The sequence below is a fragment of the Scyliorhinus canicula genome, chromosome 9, assembly GCF_902713615.1.
Source record: "Scyliorhinus canicula chromosome 9, sScyCan1.1, whole genome shotgun sequence".
Taxonomy (NCBI): Eukaryota; Metazoa; Chordata; class Chondrichthyes; order Carcharhiniformes; family Scyliorhinidae; genus Scyliorhinus; species Scyliorhinus canicula.
In genome coordinates this window covers 34,975,962-34,996,605 of record NC_052154.1, presented here as the reverse complement: position 1 = coordinate 34,996,605, position 20,644 = coordinate 34,975,962, and the positions used below count along the sequence as shown (strand labels likewise).

Sequence of the window (20,644 nt, the reverse complement as noted above, 5' to 3'; positions counted from 1 at the left end):
TTGTGGAGCTTGGGTAGATTCTCATTGAATTTTCCCACCCGTAGAAATTTGTGTGTCTGCGTGGGTTTCCTCCGGGTGCTCCAGTTTCCTCCCACAAATGCTGAAAGACGTGATGTTAGGTTAATTGGACATTCTGAATTCTCCCTCTGTGTACCCAAATAGGCATCGGAATGTGGCAACTAAGGGATTTTCACAGTAACTTACTTGCAGTGTTAATATAAGCCTACTTGCGACAATAATAAAGATTATAAATGACACTTAGTGATTTTCTGGGTGCTTGTTGCCCAACATTGTTCTGGTTTTCCTCCCTGTGACACCTTGCATTCACCCCTACACATCTCCTTGCGCCCTCCCAGAAGGAAAACATAGTTTGAACCAGTATTCTTATTTCTCTGCTTTACTGTTTTATCTTTCTGGGAGCTCTCACTTTCCCCTTCAGCCCTAGCTTCTTCCTTCGTCGCTGTATCACTTCTTCCTGCTCCTTCCCATTTTCCTCACGCCCAGTTCACCGCTTCTACCCGCTGCTCACTCGCGCTGCAGTTTGTCACGTCCTTTTTGTCAGGCTTACTTCTGAAAGGGATGGGATAAGCAAAGGGTGGTGCTGGGGGGGGGGGGGGGGGGGGGGAGGTCGCAGGGGGGTGTGGGAGCTATGATTTCACGACTCTGGATGATGACGTAAGTAGTTGGAGACACAATACGTGTGCCAGCAGCCAGGGTGGGAATCGGCTTCCCGATTACCTTTTCTTATTCGGCAGCATGAGGGGTTGCACACTGCGATAAATGGCCAATTAGTTTGTTTTAGTTTGGAGCTGTTTATTGGGGAATAAATGTGAGTCGGGAGATTAACGGACCTCTCCTGTTTTTGTTTAAAGTCTTTCCTTGGAAACCTCTATGTCCACCCGAGAAGGCAAGCAGGCTCTCATGCAGAAGGGGTCACCTTCAGCAAGACAGCTGCCTCAGTGCCAAGCTGATATGTTTGGAACATTTGTTTGTAAGATATTTTAAAAGGAAATCATGGGTTTAAAAACCGGATACTTGCCCTCAATGTCCAAGGTAGCCTCTATTTTTTTTAGCCCCTTTTGAATTGTTCCTTTTATAAAATGCCACATGGATCCTTTCAATAACCATCCGACTAACCAAATATTGAAGAGGATAGTTTCAGTTGACAGTCGAGTTGGAGAACTCTTATTCCATCATTGGAGTTAATATAGTTGATCTGTTTTCAAACTGGTTGTGACTCTGTTTTGTAGAGCACAAGTTGAGACTCTTTTCGAGTAGAGGATAGTACTTTTTATACTTTCAGTCCCAGAAATTTAATTTGCTTTGTGGCATTAAGGTTAACGTGCAGGTTCAGTCGGCAGTTAAGAAGGCAAATGCAGTGTTGGCATTCATCTCAAGAAGGCGAGAATACAAGACCAGGGATGTTATTCTGAGGCTGTATAAGGCACTGGTCAGACCCCATTTGAAGTACTGTGAGCAGTTCTGGGCTCCATATCTAAGGAAAGGTGTGCTGGTCTTGGAAAGGGTCCAGAGGAGGTTCACAAGAATGATTCCTGGAATGAACAGCTTGTTATATGAGGAACAGTTGAGGGCTCTGGGTCTGTACTCGGAGTTTAGAAGGATGAGGGGGGATCTTATTGAAACTTAAAAGATACTGCGAGGCCTGGATAGAGTGAACGTGGAGAGGATGTTTCCACTTGTAGGAAAAACCAAAACCAGAGGACACAACCACAGACTAAAGGGACAATCCTTTAAAACAGAGACGAGAAGGAATTTCTTCAGCCAGAGGGTGGTGAATCTGTGGAACTCTTTGCTGCAGAAGGCTGTGGAGACCAAATTACTGAGTGTCTTTAAGACAGAGATAGATAGGTTCTTGATTAATAACAGTAAGAAGTCTTACAACACCAGGTTAAAGTCCAACAGGTTTGTTTCGAATCACTAGCTTTCGGAGCACTGCTCTTCCTCGGGTGATATCTTCACCTGAGGAAGGAGCAGTGCTCCAAAAGCTAGTGATTCGAAACAAACCTGTTGGACTTTAACCTGGTGTTGTAAGACTTCTTACTGTGCTCACCCCAGTCCAACGCCGGCATCTCCACGCCTTGATTAATAAGGGGATCAGGAGTTAGGGCGAGAAGGCAGGAGAATAGGGATGAGAAAAATATCAGCTATGATTGAATGGCAGAGCAGATTCGATGGGCCAAGTGGCCTAATTCTGCTCCTATGTCTTATGGTCCTTTTCAAAATTAAACAGTGTTTAAAATGGGAATTGCATGACTTGTATTCTTTGTTTGATTCACCCGAAAGAAAGGTGGAAGTGTCAGCCGCCATTCCATTTGTGCATCAGCTCATATGGACTGGATGTCAGTGACATCTTGTGTATTCTTATGTTCAGGTTCAGACAGACGAGCATTCTCGTACCCTTCATGTCCCAAGGCACTTAACAATGAATGATGTACTTTTGAAGTATAACCACTGTTGTGTAGGAAATATGGTAGCCAGTTTGCACACAGCAAGCATTCCAAACAGCAATGTGTCAACGGCCACATAACCTATTTTGAGTGATGTTGGTTGAAGGCTACATATTGCTCAGGAAATTGGAAGAACTCCCCTGCTCATCCTTGAAAAGTTTTACGGTATTGTTATACGCGCACCTGAGATCACAGATTTTTTTTTTTATAAATGTTTCTTATTGTGCTTTTGAACATAAGGGGTGGGATTCTCTGATCCTGAAGCTGTGTTGACGGCGTCGTAAACGCCATCGCGTTTTACGACGTCAACAGGCCACCAGGAGCAGCTATTCCAAGCCCTACAGGAGGCCAACACGGCACTGGAGCGACCCACTCCGCACCATCCTGGGCGGAGAATCGCTGGGGGGGGCTGCGCAGAGTGGCCCCCAACCGGCGCCGAACCGATCCCTCCCGCGCCAATGGTGCCGATTCTCCGGACAGGCATCGGGGCAGCATCGCACGATTCGCGCCCGGCCTGGCGATTCTCCAGCCCAGAGAATATTATGTGTAAATGCACCGCCCAGTATATTGACAGTTATGTACACAGATTGAAATATATGTATATATATTTAAAAAACGAACCAGTAGGATATTGTACACAAGCTCAGAAACAGCAACTTGGTACAGTTAGCAATATTACATTTAACACATAAGTAGGCACATGTTTGTGGGGGAGGGGGAGAAACTGGGGAGGTACATATACATTTGGGTGCCGGAGAAACGATTACAGTAGTTATGTCCAATACAGAGAGGGCAATACGAGAATGGATCTGCTGTTGATGTTGTTACTTCTCCCGGACAGTTTTCGCTGCCGTTGTTGCGCGTTCACCTCCGCTTTGGCCATTTGTCCAGTCTTTCTCCCGTATTTTCCCGCTCTCTGTTACTGCATTTGCCGAGTTTGTTGTCGTCTCCCATTCTTTCCTTCCGGCTTTCATTCCGTCGTCTCCCCTCCTTCTCTGGTTCCACTCTATTGTTCACTGTCTTCTCCTTCTTTCCACTTCCTTCCCCCTCCCCTTCTCCTGTGGTTCACCTTTCTTTTTTCTCAGGTTTAGCTTCCTCCCCTCCCCCCCCCCCCCCCCCCCCCCTTCCCTCCATCTCACGCCTTGGCTACCTTCCACTGATAATTGGCCTTTCTTCTGCTTGTTCGTTGGCCACAAACAGGTTCCGCAACAGTTGGGTGAACGGCTCCCACATTCTGTGGAATCTGTCATCCGACCCTCGTATGGCGAATTTAATTTTCTCCATTTGGAGAGATTCTGAGAGGTTGGACAGCCAGTCTACAGCTTTGGATGGTGCTGCTGACCGCCAGCCGAACAGGATTTTACGGTGGGCGATAAGGTTGGCAAAGGCAAGGGCGTCCACCCTCCTCCCCATAAATAGATCTGGCTGGTCTGATACCCCGACAACCGCCACTTTTAGGCATGGCTCCACCCTCACCCCCACCACTTTGGACATTGCCTCAAAGAAGGCTGTCCAGTACCCATCAAGTGTGGGGCAAGACCAAAACATGTGGACGTGGTTGGCCGGGCCTCCTTCACTGAGGTCACAGATGACCTCAGTTTATCATCTAACCCGAAAGACAGCACCTGTGGCAATGCAGGACACCCTCAGTATGGTAGTGGAGTGTTAGCCTAGATTTAATGCACAAAGTATCTGGTGTGGGACTTCAACTCACACCCATCTGACTTGGGCGAGAGTGCTACCATTGGACCAATCCTGACACAAGTTCGGTTTACGAAATACGCAAAATTGGTCTTCCTGAAATTAAATCCTTCAGAAATGTATTAAAAAGCAAAGTTTCAAAATAAATTGAAGGCCTTATTTTCTCTCAATTAGGTTGAGCTGTATACTTTTCATAGTTCCTAATCCCTGTTCTTCAGATGCAAATGTGACACCACTGTTTAAAAAAGGAGGTAGGCAGAAATTGGCTAATTATAGGCCAGTGAGCTTAACTTCGGTAGTAGGGAAGATGCTGGAATCTATCATCAAGGAAGAAATAGCGAGGCATCTGGATGGAAATTGTCGCATTGGGCAGACGCAGCATGGGTTCATAAAGGGCAGGTCGTGCCTAACTAATTTAGTGGAATTTTTTGACGACATTAACAGTGCGGTAGATAACGGGGAGCCAATGGATGTGGTATATCTGGATTTCCAGAAAGCCTTTGACAAGGTGCCACACAAAAGGTTGCTGCACAAGATAAAGATGCATGGCATTAAGGGTAAAGTAGTAGCATGGATAGAGGATTGGTTAATTAATAGAAAGCAAAGAGTGGGGATTAATGGGGGTTTCTCTGGTTGGCAATCAGTAGCCAGTGGTGTCCCTCAGGGATCTGTTTTGGGCCCACAATTGTTCACAATTTACATAGATGATTTGGAGTTGGGGACCAAGGGCAATGTGTCCAAGTTTGCAGACGCCACTAAGATGAGTGGTAAAGTAAAAAGTGCAGAGGATACTGGAAGTCTGCAGAGGGATTTGGATAGGTTAAGTGAATGGGCTAGGGTGTGGCAGATGGAATGCAATGTTGACAAATGTGAGATTATCCATTTTGGTAGGAATAACAGCAAATGGGATTATTATTTAAATCTATAAAATATTAAAACATGCTGCTGTGCAGAGAGACCTGGGTGTGCTAGTGCATGAGTCGCAAACAGTTGGTTTACAGGTGCAACAGGTGATTAAGAAGGCAAATGGAATTTTGTCCTTCATTGCTAGAGGGATGGAGTTTAAGACTAGGTAGGCTATGCTGCAATTGTATAAGGTGTTAGTGAGGCCACACTTGGGGTGTTGTGTTCAGTTTTGGTCTCCTTACTTGAGAAAGGACAAACTGGCACTGGAGGGTGTGAAGAGGAGATTCACTAGATTAATCTCAGAGCTGATGGGGTTGGATTACAAGGAGAGGTTGAGTAGACTGGGACTGTGCTCGTTGGAATTTAGAAGGATGCGGGGGGGGGGGGGGGGATCTTATAGAAACATTTAAAATTATGAAGGGAATAGATAGGATAGATGTGTGCAGGTTGTTTCCACTGGCGGGTGACAGCAGCACTAGGGGGCATAGCCTCAAAATAAGGGGAAGTAGATTTAGGACTGAGTTTAGGAGGAACTTCTTCACCCAAAGGGTTGTGAATCTATGGAATTTCTTGCTCAGTGAAGCAGTAGAGGCTCCTTCATTAAATGTTTTTAAGTTAAAGATAGATAGTTTTTTGAAGAATAAAGGGATTAAGGGTTATGGTGTTCGGGCCGGAAAGTGGAGCTGAGTCCACAAAAGATCAGCCATGATCTCATTGAATGGCGGAGCAGGCTCGAGGGGTCAGATGGCCTACTACTCCTAGTTCTTATGTTCTTATATCAAATTGTTCTCACTGCAGTTGAAAAGTAATTAAAGCAGTTAGGTTATTGTCAAGTCCAGCAATATAATTGTAACAGTTTGAATTTTATATATTTATAATAATCTTATTTTTATTCCACTTTCTATACTGTGTGTATATGTATGTATCTGTGTGTCATAGATTAAGTATGTCAAAATATGTATATTCCAATTCAAAATATAGCTCTCACTGGAACATTTCTTCCTGTAGTTGACACATTTTGTTAATGATTGTGCTTAAATTGTGCTCTGCCTTTGCAGGGAAGTTAATTAGCTGCAGGTCCACAAAGGACAATCGGCATCTCCTTTAGAGAGACAAAATGGTTGTTTACAGCTTGAGAGGCACTTCTCCACAAGCATAGGGCAAAGTGAGGAGATAGGTCTCCATGAACTACCACAGCCAGTACAAGGATTGAACTTGTCACTCTGCATCACAATCTACTTATCTAGCCAACCAAGTTAAATGAATCTGACACCAAGCTCTCTTCCCCCTGCCAGTCTAGTCAGAAGCTGGAGAAACCTTTGGGAGAAAACTGCTTTGAATTTGACATTTAATTTGGGAACACGACAGAGTCCTTCAAGCTGAATGTGATCTAAATCTACCTTCAGTGTGAAGGCATTAAAACATCTCTACTGTCAATACAAATGACTTTCTCAAGAGATCCATAGAATCAAGGGGGCATAGAAAGCATCCTATCTGGCTGCATCACAGCCTGGTATGGCAACTGCTCAGCCCGAGACTGCAAGAAACTTCAGAGAGTGGTGAACCCCGCCCAGTCCATCACACAAACTCGCCTCATATCCATTGACTCTATCTACACCTCCCGCTGCCTGGGGAAAGCGGGCAGCATAATCAAAGACCCCTCCCCCACTGTTTACTCACTCTTCCAACTTCTTCCATCGGGCAGAAGATACAAAAGTCTGAGAACACGCACAAACAGGTTCAAAAACAGCTTCTTGCCCGCTGTTGCCAGATTCCTAAACGGTCCTATTGTGGACTGATCTGACCATACTACACCCCTGTATGCTTCACCCGATGCCGGTGTCTATGCATTTACATCATGTACCTAATGTTGCCCTATTATGTATTTTCTTTTCATGTACTAAATGATCTGATTGAGCTTCACGCAGAAAAATACTTTTCACTGTACCTCAGTACACGTGACAATTTCCTGTCTTAATTGCTCTAATATATCTTTTTAGCATATAAGTTTTGATATGTTGTCGTTAAGACTAAATATTTTGGAGAATACATTCCAGCTTATTCTATTCTTTTTCCATTTTACTAATTGAAAGTGAAATATTGCTTTAACAGCAGTTAAAGCCCCAGGTTAAAGGCACTATATTATTTTTAATTCCTTTTTCCACCAAGTACCTTGAATGAATATTTGCTTTGAAGACACTTATTGGTATTATTACAAGTAATCTAGCACAGTGAATCTGATAGATTCTTTACTCAGGGAAGTGTGATACACAGGTTCATCAGTCACTGTCACTTGTTCTTAGTTGAGCATTTAATCCCAGTTGGGCATATGCTGCCCTGGGGCATCCTGCTTACTTTTCTAATACACTAAACGGTAAAACAATGCCTCCCAGGAGTGAAGTGAATCTGCTACTAGCAATCATGGGAGGGCCGAAATTCATACTCTCAAATCGATAAGGATGCATAAGCAAGGTGCAGCATGAAAGATGAAATGAAACGTAAGGTTTGGATTTCCTGCAAATCTAAAAGTATTTAGACGTCACGGAAACTTGGAGCAAAGAAGGTGGTAGGTCTGTTCTGCCAGTGCTGGCTAACACCATGATATTCAATGTTTTCAGTTCTTTTTCAGCACACATATTCATTTCTGTAATGAACATTAATATACCGTATTTGATTCTGTATTTTTCATTATGCATGTTTATGGCTTTCTTGCCAAGGAGATTTTCTTAGACAAATCTATTGCCGTTTGTATTAATATGAAATATGGTTATTTTACTGGAAATCCTTGGCCCATTTTCAAGAGTTTTCATGTAAAATGCAAGTGCCTCTAGAGTGGAAACTGTAGTTTGCACCTCCTTCTATTATTGCTGATAACAAAAGCAACTGTCGCTTCATAGGAACGTTATAAAACAAAGTCTATGACAGTGAGCCACAGAAGGAGATATTAGATCAGATGACCAAAAGCTTAATCAGTAAAGTATGTTTTATCGAGTGTTGTAACCCCCACAAGACCCAAGGGAACAAGCCGATCGATCTCCTCGTGGGGCTCATGGAGTATGAGGTCTCCCACTGAGGGGCGGAGGCCCAACAGCAGGGCTCGTTAATTCCCCGAGACAAAAGCAGATCCACAAGGGAGCCGGATGGCCCCGGTTAGAACGCGATGTGCTCTTCACCACTGTGTGGACTTAATGTGAGTCAGCAATAAACTTCTTAGACGTAGCCTTTCGGGTCTCCCCATTAACTATGATATTGGCGACAAGGACAAAACAGAAAGCGTGTGAATGCGCTGCTGGCCGCATAGACATGGCTGCATCTCACCACAGGGGAGCAAGGTTAGCACTGGTTTATAAATGCGCTCTTCAGGAGGCTCGGTGCTTTTGACATGACCGTGTGCATTGCTGACAAAGGTGTAGGATGAGCTCAGCCGGTTGGAAAGCCTGCGAATCGTTCGGATGGTACAATTGCGGAGTGGGCAGCACCTGTACTAATAGTGTTGTAGCCAGATAAAACCGTCCGCCTATGTGGGGATTACAAGCTAACAGTAAACAAAGACTTTCGTTTGGGCAGATACCAGTTGCCAAGCATGGAGGACCTCTACGCAAAGCTGACTGGAGGACACTCTTTCTAAAGTTGATGTGAGTCGCGCATAGAACGGAAACGGGGCGGGATTCGCCGGGGTTGGAAAATTCCTGCTACGCCGCTCCGATGCCTGTCAGGGGCTGCTGAAATAGGCCCCCGTGACGATTCTCCACGGGGGGAACGAGCCAAAGTCCTGCCGGCGTGGTTCTAATCTGGTACCACCCGGTGGGAGCTTGGACCCGCGGTCGCTGTGGACATCCTGGTTGGGGAGGGGGGGGGGGGGGGGAATCTGACTCCAGTGGGGCCCTCCACGGGGTCCAGGCACGCGATCGGGGGCATCCGATCGGCGGCTGTAACCTGGAGGGGGCCAGCCTCCTTCCGCACAACCTGCTGTAAAGTCCCCGACATATTGCTCTGCACCGGCGGTGGACATGGCATCCATGCGCCGGCACGGAGACGGCCGTCATGCGCATGCACAGACCCGCGCTGGCCTTGCAGGGCCGCCTTTCGGCGCTGGAGCAGCACGCAGCACTCCGATGCCGTGCTAGCCCCCTGAATAGTGATGAATTGCTGGGCCAGGAGGCCCGTTGATGCCGGCGTACACCACTTTGGTGTTTACATCGGCGACAACACTTTGCCGCGATTCTCTGAAATCCCGCCCAGGGCCTCCAGAGACAGTACTGAAGCAGACGAATGCAGGACAGACCTGGGGACACTGTATACATCCAGAATGTCAAAGACGATGCCCTGTGGATAACATGGTCTGTGGTGGAATGGACTGGACCAGTATCTGACACGGTGCAAACATGGGAGTGCATGTTGCGAAAGCATGTGGACAACCTCTGGAACAGGGAACCAGCGTCAGGACAGGCCCCACTGGATGAGCAGTCTTTGTGCCCCGCCTGCCCGGCACCAAAAGGCCTGGGAGAAACCCTCCCCGGGATCCTTGACGCGGAGATGCGTAAAGTAGAGGGCTCGGTCCAACATTGAGACTTCGAGACAACGAATTGTTGCCAACGGCACCCCCCCAGATGATGTGTGTGGAAATAACATTCCCCGACATACTACATGCCCCCCTGACCCAGCCCCGCAACAGCTGGAGGTGCAACCGCGGGCAAGGGAAGAACAAGACCCCAACCACCCTCTCCAAGAAAGGGACTTGTTGGACTTTGGGATCCTACAGAGATGACCTGATCGATTTCCTCACAGGGCTCATGGAGGACAGCACAGTGGGTAGCACTGTTTCTTCACAGCTCCGGGGTCCCAGGTTCAATTCCCAGCTTGGATCACTGTCTGTGTGGAATCTGCATGTTCTCCCCGTGTGTGTGTGGGATTCCTCTGGGTGCTCCGGTTTCTTCCCACAAGTCCCGAAAGATGTGTTGTCCGGTGAATTGGACATTCTGAATTCTCCCTCTATGTACTCGAACAGGCGCTGGAATGTGGTGACTAGGGGGTTTTCACAGTTACTTCATTGCAGTGCTAATGTAAGCCTACTTGTGACAATAAAAATTATTATAATGCGGGCTCTCCCGCTGAGGTGCGGAGTCCCAACTGTGGGTCTTGTTAATTTCCAGAGGTAAAAGCCAGCTCAGGAGGGAGCTAGCATCTTTTAGATGTTCCCAGCAAGGACTAGATGTCCTCTTCACTATTGTGTTGACTTACTGTGAGTAAGAAATAAACTTCTTGGACTTATCATTTCGGGACTCCTCATTGACTATCATAACGAGTATCTCAAAAAAGGACAGGTATCTCAGAGGGTTGTGGGCCAAAGCAGCAGATTACAGAGATAGGGGGCTCAATTCTCCACAGCCCCGCCCAAAATCGCGTTTGGCCCGGGGGCGGCGAACCCATTTTCACGCATGAATCCGGTCCCCAGAGAACCGCTCACGCGTGGATTACGCAGCCATTGACAGAGGGGCCCCCCTCCCAGAGATTCTCTGGGCAAAACTAGCCGAGTTTCCCGTGGTGTGGTTCTAACCACTTTTTGCCTATCGGGAATATCGGGTGGTGGCTGCGGCCTCAATTGGCCGCCGGCATGGTGAGGGGAGATGGGGGGGACCGAGTACCGGGGAGGGGGGCCTTGAGCGCGGCCATGCTGTAGATCTGCTGGCACGCGCCATGTCGCAGTGGGCAGCCGCCGCTGTGCGCATGCGCAGGCTCCCGACCAGACATGCAGGGGCCGTTTCTGGAGCCAGAGCTGTGAGCAGCTCCCTGGGGGCCTGCTAGCCCCCTGCCGGTAGGAGAATCACTCTTGACTTTTTCTTGACATAGCCCCATTTTTCGAGAATCCAGCTCAGGGAGTGTCATGGAGGGATTTGAAAAAAGAATTATAATTTTAAAATCAAGACATTGTTTGACCAGGTGCCAATATATGTCAGTGAGCACAGGGAAATGGTTGAGTGGTGTGGTGCGTGTTAAGGCACAGGTAGCAGAGTTTTGGATGAGTTTAGTGAGTGTTAAAAATGGGTGACCATCCAAGAGTGCATTGGAATAGTCACGTTTGAAGGGAAAAATAGCATTAATGAACCTTTCAGCAGAAGATGAACCGAGTTGGTGCCAATAATTCTGATGCAAATAGGGAACAGAAGCTCGTCTCTGGGTCAAATTGGACTCCAAGCTTGTGAACAGACTGGTTTAAACTCAAGACTGTTGCCAGGTGGAGGGATGGAGTTGGTAGCTAGGAACAAGTTGGAAGGAGTCCAAAAAGTATTACTTCAGTCTTCCCAATGCTTGATGGAAGGAATTTTCTGTTCATCTAATACAGGATGTCAGATAAGTATAGTTTAATAGCAGTGGGCGAGAAAAGGTTTAGTGAGGGTGAGCTGGGTGCCGTTGGTGTACATGCGAAAACTAATATTGTGTTTTCAGACAATGTCATCAAGGGGCAGCAATTGTGAGTGATTCTCTGATAATGATTAGACAATTAAGAATTGAACCAGGATGATATGATAGTGGAAGCGTTGGAGTGGATGCTTTGAATATCCACGTCAAAGGCTTCAAACTGGTCAAGAAGGATGAGGGGGGGAAGGTTTAGTAAGGTGTAAATGTGACTTCAATAAGACCGGTTTTGGTACTGTGGCAAGGGTGGAAACGAGATTGAAGGGATTCAAACATGGGAATTCTAGGGCAACAAGATAGCACAGTGGGTAGCACTGTTGCTTCACAGCTCCAGGGTCCCAGATTCAATTCCCAGCTTGGGTCACTGCCTGTGGGAAGTCTGCACGTTCCCCCCCGTGTCTGCGTGTGTTTCACAGTGTGCTCCGGTTTCCTCCCACAAGTCCTGAAAGATGTGCTATTGGGTAATCTGGACATTCTGAATTCGCCCTCTGTGTACCCGAACAGGCGCCGGAATGTGACGACTAGGGGCTTTTCACAATAACTTTGTTGCAGTGTTAATGTAAGTCTACTTGTGACAATAAAGATTATTAAATTAAATTCTAGAAAAAGATGAGATTGGGAGACGGTAATGTAATAAAAGCCTTGTTCAATATGCTAAACGTTTGCAATTTTTTTTTAACTTATTTGCTCCAGTAAGCCCACCTGCTTCATAATTTTATTTCCGCTCTCAGAAGCCTGTGTTTTTAAAATATTTTTTTCAGAATTCCTCAGCAAAATTCATGTTTGCACATTGTTGCAAATTACTGTAAAAATCAAAATTAAACCTTGGTAACATTGTATTCAGTAGATAGTTCCCCATGATCTTACCCTCCAGGTTTTCTGTTTAGTTTAATGGAGAGGTTTCAAGACGATTGCATTTTGAATTAGATTTTAGAATTTGTACAAGTTATTTTGGCACATAAGACCAAGTTATTCAGAACTCTGATAAGGATCTGAACTGCCTGACACAAGCCATTGACCAGATACAATTACTAAAATCATGTGCATGCTTGCACCAGTGTTTTATGGAGTATAAGAAAAAAATAATTTAGACTTCCAAAAGGCATTTGATAAGGTGCCACACAATAGACTTTGAGCAAAGTTAGCACTCTTGAATTGAAAGGGACAGCTGTTGGTAGCATGGATGTAAAGTTGGCTGAGTGAGAGGAGTCAGAGTAAAGGTGAAAGATTGTTTTTCACAATGGAGGAAAGTTTATAATGGAGTTCCGCAGGGAATGGGATGCATGCTCTTTCTATTATATATTAATGACCATGGTATATGAGGCACAATTTCAAAATTTGCAGATGATATGATATGAAACTTGGAATAATGTGAACTATGCATAAGATAGTTTAAGCTTCAAAAAGGACATGGGTTGATCTATGGGTGAACAGGTGACAAGATGAAATTCAACACCGGGAAATGTGACGTGATGCATTTTAGTAGGAAGAATGCAGAGAGACAACATTTTTAAAAAGGTACAATTCTAAAGGGAGTAGAGAGACCTGGGTGTATATATGCATAAGGTATTGAAGATGACAGGACAGGTTGAGAGAGCTGTTAATACAGCATTCACACCCTGGGTTTTATCAATAGTGGCATAGAGTACAGATGCAAGGAAGTTGTGTTAAACCTGTATAAAACGCTGCTTCAGTCTTGGCTTGAGTATTGCGTCCAGTTCTGGACTCCACATTTTAGGAAGAACATGAAGATATTAGATAGGGTGCAGAAAGGATTCATGAGGATGGATCCAGGGTTGAGGGACTTCAGTTATCTATGTAGATTGAGGAAATTAATACCGTTTCCCTGACAATGAGCGGGTTTAGATGAGATTTGATAGAGGTATTCAAAGTCATGAAGGATCTGCGCTGAGTAGATAGGGAGAAATTGTTCCCATTGGTGAAAGGATTGAGAACTACAGAGTACAGATTTAACATAATTGGCAAAAAAAGCAACATTGATATGAGAAAAGCTTTGTTTACGCAAGTGGTTAGGAATGTGCTGAGTGAGAGTGTGGTGGAGGTACAGTCAATTGAGACTTTCAAAACAGAATTGTATCATTATCCGAAAAGGAAATATGTGCAGGGTTCTGGGAAAAAGTCAGGGGAGAGGCAACAGATAAATTGTTCCTTCAGAGGGCCAGCACACACATGATGGGCCGGGTGGCCTCCTTCTCTGCTGCAAACATTCTTTGACTTCTTTGGGGAATGGTTGAGGAAGTGTCTGTATGAATGTTGTCTATATGGACTTGGAATGCATTTGATAAGGTTCTGCAGAAGAGTTTTTATAAAAATGTAAAGGCAAAGAATTGGAGGTAACATCATGATTTGAGTTGGCAATTGGTTGGGAGGTAAAAAGGTAAAGTCGCCATACTCCCAGATGACCAGAGGCTGCTTTCCCCTTTGAACGGGACAGCTGTCTGGCAGTGATTTAACCTGAGGATCACCACACCTCCGGCGAGGGGCAAGGTTGAGAAGGCGGGACCTTCATGAATAACCTCAGCCATTACAGGCATTGAATCCGCGCTGCTGGCCTTATTCTGAATTACAAACCCGCTGTCTAGCCAAGTGAGCTATATGACCCCCAAGAGATAGAAGATGGACAGTAGCAATTAAGTCATTGTTCTCTGATTGTCAGGTGAAGACAAGAGGTGTTCCCAAAGATTAGTCAGTGGAACTGAGATACAGATCAGTCATGATCACATTGAAAGACAAAATAGGCTTGAGGGGGCTGAATAGCCTACTCGTTCCACATGAAAAATTATAAGTAACTACATTTTTAAGCAAAGGATGTATTAGTTTTAAAACGTTAGAATAAGGCACGAGTACAAAATTGAGAAAGGTGGTGCGAATTTTAAAAAACATATCTCTAAGACTGTTGTGTGGTTTGCTGCAGGTGTTTGTCATGGGTGTGGGTTTGTCTCTACCACAAGAGATATGCTATACAGTCATCTACTTACCAATCATATGGCCTGCCAGTCAGGTTCAAAGGGTGACTCATCTTCCCCAAGGACGGGTACACCTGCACTTCCTCTAACAGGTAAGCAAGAAACACATGCTAGAAGCATCCCACTTTCTGTGATTTAAGCGTCAGCATGAAATGGCAAATGCTTGCATCACCTACCAAATTATATTTTTGCAAAATGATTTTTAAATGATGGAAAATATTCATATTTTAATATCCCAAAGGCAATGCTATTTGTTAACAATGGGGGAAAGTAACACCAAGTTTTCCAATTTGCATACATCAGCTGTATAGAATTAATTACACTTAATTATGTTTGGTGGACTAAACAAGCTGAAAATCATACTGGAAGTATTCAACTTTTATTTCTATTTTTTGTTGTATTCTGTTTATCACAGGTGTGAAAGTTGCAAATCCTTTCCTAAGCCTGAAGTGTAACCAGTGCGAGTATGTTGGGGATTCTGAATCAAACTTGCAGCAACATGTTTTGTTGCACGTTGTACAAGATACATTTCTGTGTAATCAATGCCATGAGAAGCTAAGAAGTGCTGCAGAGTTAGCCAAGCACATGGAAATTCACCAAGATAATGCGTCACAGCACAGTATGGAGGAAACAAAGGACAGAGATGACGAAAGACCTCCAGCTTTAAATAAAGACCTTTCTGAGGGACTTGATATGGTCATGAAAGTCAAAGAGGAGCCTCTGAATTTGCAGTACGAAAGTGAAGGTGATAGGTCAGTGGAGGAGGGTCAGACACATCCCACTCCTGACCGATCGTCCGATGTTTCGTCACCAAGAAGCACACTGATAGCAAAAGTTAAATCAGAATGTTCAAGCCCAACACCAGCCTCAAGCCTAGTCCACTCTGGGACAGCTTCAGTTATGCCCGAAGGAACAGTTCTAATACCTTACATGTTCAGTCAGGAAACTTCCACTTTTCCGCAAGCTTCTGAAATTTTAGCCAAGATGTCTGAGCTGGTCCACAGCAGACTAAAGCAAGGAGCCAACAACTATCCACTTCTTTATGCAGGAGCACCCATTCAAAAAGGAGCAACGTGCTATGAATGTGACATTACATTCAATAATATCAACAATTATTTGGCACACAAACGACTGTACTGTTACAGCCGGCATCAGCAGGCAGAAAACTCTACTGTGGATGACACTGTGAAGGATTCTGCACCCATGAATAGAAATGAGCCAGTAATTCATAGTCCAACGTCTGGAACAGAAAACCAGAACGCTTCTTCCTCCCAGGCTGACTCTGAAAGAGACCTACGGATACCAAATATCGAGAGTAAAACTCCAGAAATCAAAAATGAGGACAGTGCCACAAAAGATACCTCATCTGAAGGGGAAAGCCTTAGTCGAGTTAGTGAAGGCAGCCGAAGTCCAAGCAACTCCGTTGAAGATTTTGATGATGACCCTTCAAAAACTGTTTGTGAAGCCTGCAATATAAGGTTTACCCGACATGAAACCTATGCTGTCCACAAACGTTTATATTGTGCTTCAAGGCATGACCCCCCTGTACGCAGACCAAATGGAGGAAAAGCAGCAATCCTTCAGCAAACTGTCCGTACACGTAAACGTAGAAAACTGTTTGAGATTCATGGTACTAGCCATCAACCTCTTCCTCCACCTTCCCCAAGTGAAATATCTGTTCATAGTCCTTCAACTGTCATCCTTGAAAGTGCTGGGTTATCCAACAATGTGGAAGCTTTGAAAATTAAACAAAAGGCTCTCTCACTTTCTTCAAGGTCATCTGATTCTCTTTCCCTGTCAACAGGTTATATATTAACAACTCAGTCCAGTACAACATCACCACCAGGTTCAAGTTCAGATGTGGATGGACCAATTGATCTTAGCAAAAAGCCTCGTATTAAGGAGGAGCCGTTGATTCATGTTACCCCTTTGCGTCCAGCTTCTCACTTTTCAACAGACTATCATGAATGTACCTCCTGCAAAATTAGTTTCAACAATGTGGAAAACTATCTTACTCACAAAAAGTATTACTGCTCTGCTACCGCTCTTCAGCACATTAAGGTGGAGCATCTTGCCAGAGTGAAGATGCAGGCTTCGGCCTCAACAAAAGCTAAGAAAAATAGGATGGAAATTGCAGACCCTCCGATCCAAACCGAGGAATTGAAGAACAAAGACATAAACACTAAATGTATTCCAGAAAGTCCAAACGTAGTACATGGAAGTATTACACCCAACAACTCTCCAGGAATGTATCACAGTACTCCAGATGTTTCGCAGGATGGGCCTCCGTTGTCGCCCCATGTTAAGACTTTCTCAGCACCTCAGCGTACTCATTCAGTCATCTGTCCCTATTGTCCACTTAATGGACCAATTGAAGGAGACCTTATTGATCATTTTAAGAATGCTCATGAATTGTTGTTGGCCAAGCAACTTTCAACAGGGCATACAGCAGAAGGTTTAATGCACGATATTTCATCACCAGGTAAACCCATGACAAACAGTATTTCTGAAATCAGTCCTCAGAATTCGATAGTTCCTGCCCCATCTCTCAAGTCAGTTGCTCAAAAAGAGAAGACTACCCCAAATGCCAAAGATCAAAGAGAATCTGTCTCTTCCCAGTCGTCAGTTGAAAGTCCTTTGCAGAACATCTCACCTAAACCTTTAGCGACATCCTCCCCGAATGTTGCTTTGAAAATATTACCAGTGCCTGAAAGCCCCAGGAACGTAGGTTTCAAATCCCTCAGCCCATCAATGAATGTTGACAAATCTGTTCAGACAGCCATGTCACTCCCAAGCCCAGTGCAGAATGGAAACCACAGATACTGTCGCTTGTGCAACATCAAGTTCAGTAGCCTTTCAACTTTTATAGCTCACAAGAAGTATTACTGTTCTTCTCATACTGCAGAACATGTGAAATAAGTTCTTGCATTGCAAGCTATATTATGAATGTTTGCTCTGATTTTTGGCACAAATTACCTAACACCTCAATATCAGTGCATTTGCTGTACAGTTTAGAAACAATCATGAAAACACAACATTGGTTTCTGATGTTCAAATGTTAATCACATTCCACTTAATAAGTTGAAATAGCCCACAAGGAGAGAGATATTTTTCATACTATCTCCTTGAATTGGATTCATTTTCAAATTCTCATCCTTAGCTGGTGAAGTACATTAAAGGATTGTACTTTTTCAGTTGACTGAATAAGGATGATAATATACATTAATTCTTTCTTCACATCTGTTTACATGCCTGGTGTTTAATGTGCTCCATTTGAAGAAACTATGTGAAAGAGCCAATAGGCATGTTTACAAGTTGCATAACATAAAATATTTTTATAATTTCCCAAACCAAATTAATTTTATGCCGATTTTCTTAGAAACATTTTCAGAGTATTCCATGTACTACCTTTGGGGTGAGTTTATAACAAAACAAGTATTATACTTTAATCACTTTCTATTGACCATCTGGCACCTACATTTACCTTTGCTTCAGGGAAATAGCCTGCAGATTATAAATATCTCATAGGTTTGTTCATTGTTAAGGCCTCTGTAACCTCATGGGCTCTGGTTGAATTTCCCTCTTCTGAAGGAATTTTAATGCAATATAACTTTGTCACTGTTTTCAACCTTAGACATCCCATGCCATTAACAGGAGTCCACTCACCATGAATGTCAAACCTTTTTTTGGTGGCCATTGGATGTGTTTTAATTTGTCGGATTGGCCAGAACTTAGTCGCACAAATTCAGTATTTTATAACTCAAGTCAAAAATATTGGAAATTATTCCCAAGAAAATAGTCACACGTTTTCTCTCAATTTTTATCACACAAATACTGACAGTTGAATACTACTGAAATATTGAAAAGTGATCTCCAGGGGACAGAGTAGTTTAAAACTAGTTTGTGTAGATTTTGTGATACTCTTGCTAATTGTTTAGTTAGTGCATGCTAAAGCTGTCAGACTTCATTTCAGTACATTCAATTCAACTGTAGTAATGTCTCTAATTTTTATTTATTAGTGTTATATTTATTATCAGGGTTTACATGCAAAGCCAGCACCAAAGCAAAAATGTGCTAGCTACAGCGTTATCTTTTATTTTTTGAGCTTCGTTTACCAGAACAGGACTCAAAATTAACACAGTAAAAGCAATGGGGAAAAAATAATTTGAACTGTTTTGTTGTACAATATCCATAGGTCTAATGCATCCCAGGATTAAATGCCTTTCGTTTGCATTTTATTATTTGTAGACAAAGCTTACCGCTACAATGTACATTGTGTGCTTAATGAATGGAATGTCGCCATGGTGCTTTAATGTGAAGGATCCCTAATCTTTGTCAGTATGGTCGTCTTCATGAATAAACGTTGGTCATAATTGTGTTTTATATTGGTCATCTAAAAGGTGTAATGTTAGAAGAAAGGAACAAGTTGCTTTGTTCAGTGGCATTTGTGTGAGTTAAAAATAAGCCGGATAAAAGGAGGGAGAGATGGCCATCTACCCGACTGGGCCAGTTCAATCTGAATAAATATCATGGCTTTTGAGCACAGAATAATACAATTTGGCCCATAATACATATGACAATGTTTGCTGTAAATCTGAATTTCTCTCTTCACCGCCTTCCACTTTCTGGCCCCCACGAATGAGTGTCATGCTCTGTTTGGAACTAAACAAACTAATTTTTCCTCTGTCAATGGAAAATGAGAGGCAAGAATGGCACTTACACCAAAATGTCTGTGGTACTGAGCAAGCATCTTCTGTACTCCCAGGCAGATTCACTTTCTTTCTTTCGGGCCAAACATGTTACTGACCAAATATTACACCTGTGGACTGTTACCTACAATGCCTTGGAGCTATATTGTGACATAATTTTAAACATCATTTAGATTTTATTCATCCAAAAGATTGTTACATCACTAAGTTAAATAAAACATTGATGGCTACTACACCATTTGTAGACTGCAAATATTTTCTAAAGATTTATGAAAGCAGTGACATTTAAATGAAGTTGGATCAAACAAAAGGTATATGATCTCTGAAACTCTTGTTGTTTGCATGATTGTTCCTATGTAATCAGAAAAGCTATGCTTTGGTTGCACGTGTGTCTTTCTAAGACTTTATGAAATACAAGATTTTTTACTTTTCCAGAAGGTGCTGTTAATTTATTTATATTGTAGAGCAATGTTTAATAATCTGTGGAATAAACTTTGACACGTGTCTCTCTCTCTCTCTCAAGAAAGCAGTGCTAATGGATGTTCAGTTTAATAAACCCATTTTTACAATTTTTGCACTGTACTGTATAAATTCTGCTGAATGATGTAGTTTAGAAGCTATTTACAGGATATTTATGTTTCAATTCAGCACTTTTATACCTCTGAATTTGCCTAATATAGTGACCAATGACTTTCAACGCTCAATTGAAAGCTGCCTTCAGTGATTTAACCATTTCTAAGACTGATCATGTTGCTAAATTGAATGTCATTCTTAATTTCCAATTGGGAATTGACCCCTACACACTAGTTTGAGCTATGCATGCTAATAAATTGTCCAGTGGGACATCTGAAGCACTATATGCCTTCCTTGTCTTTGTGAGTCCTTTTGTATAATATTTTTCTCTCTGAATCAGTATCTTCCTTGAGACAAAAGTAATTGCAATTCTGCATGAAAAGACAAAACCACAGTGAGTACATTTTGTCAGTGAGATTGGACTTTTTCATGGACTCAACATTCATATTCTCTTTGTGTCTGTTATATTCTCTTCTCGTATTGGACTGGATAAGCTAGTCTGTGATGCGCCTTGAACATGGAGGAAATTACAATTTGATACTGTTTTGAGTTCATTCACAATGCTTGTAAATTCTAGAAATCGAGCACAAGAGTTGTTTCACACACAGTCATTGGAAAAGGACAATATGTAAATATGGAACAGCGGTGGGCGCTGGAGAGTTTCTTGTAATATAGCCTAATGGATTTGTAATAACTAGTTGAACTATACTATTTTAGTTTTCACAAGTCTCTCCTACAAAAGGTAAGCCTTACTTAGAATAAGTCAGTGACTCAAATAGCAAAATATCAACTTTGCCATCCGCATTCAATTTCAAAAGTTACTCCTGCATACTGTAAGTCAAATTTGCAGGGTCAAAGGATTGAGTTTTGATTCTGTGCAGAT

At 43.3% G+C, this 20,644-nt stretch overlaps 1 protein-coding gene across 5 annotated transcripts in view; it reads left to right on the top strand.

Moving 5' to 3' along the window:
* The window catches only part of zfpm1 (zinc finger protein, FOG family member 1), a 254,409-nt gene extending 234,366 nt beyond the window's left edge, over positions 1–20,043 (top strand). For all 5 annotated transcript variants that reach the window (XM_038806513.1, XM_038806510.1, XM_038806509.1 and 2 more), the window contains 2 exons: positions 14,428–14,571; positions 14,895–20,043. In XM_038806513.1, the coding sequence (XP_038662441.1) occupies positions 14,428–14,571; positions 14,895–17,398 (2,648 nt within the window). In that variant the 3' untranslated portion in view covers positions 17,399–20,043. The remainder of the gene's footprint in view (positions 1–14,427; positions 14,572–14,894) is intronic.
* Positions 20,044–20,644: the final 601 nt, after the last annotated feature.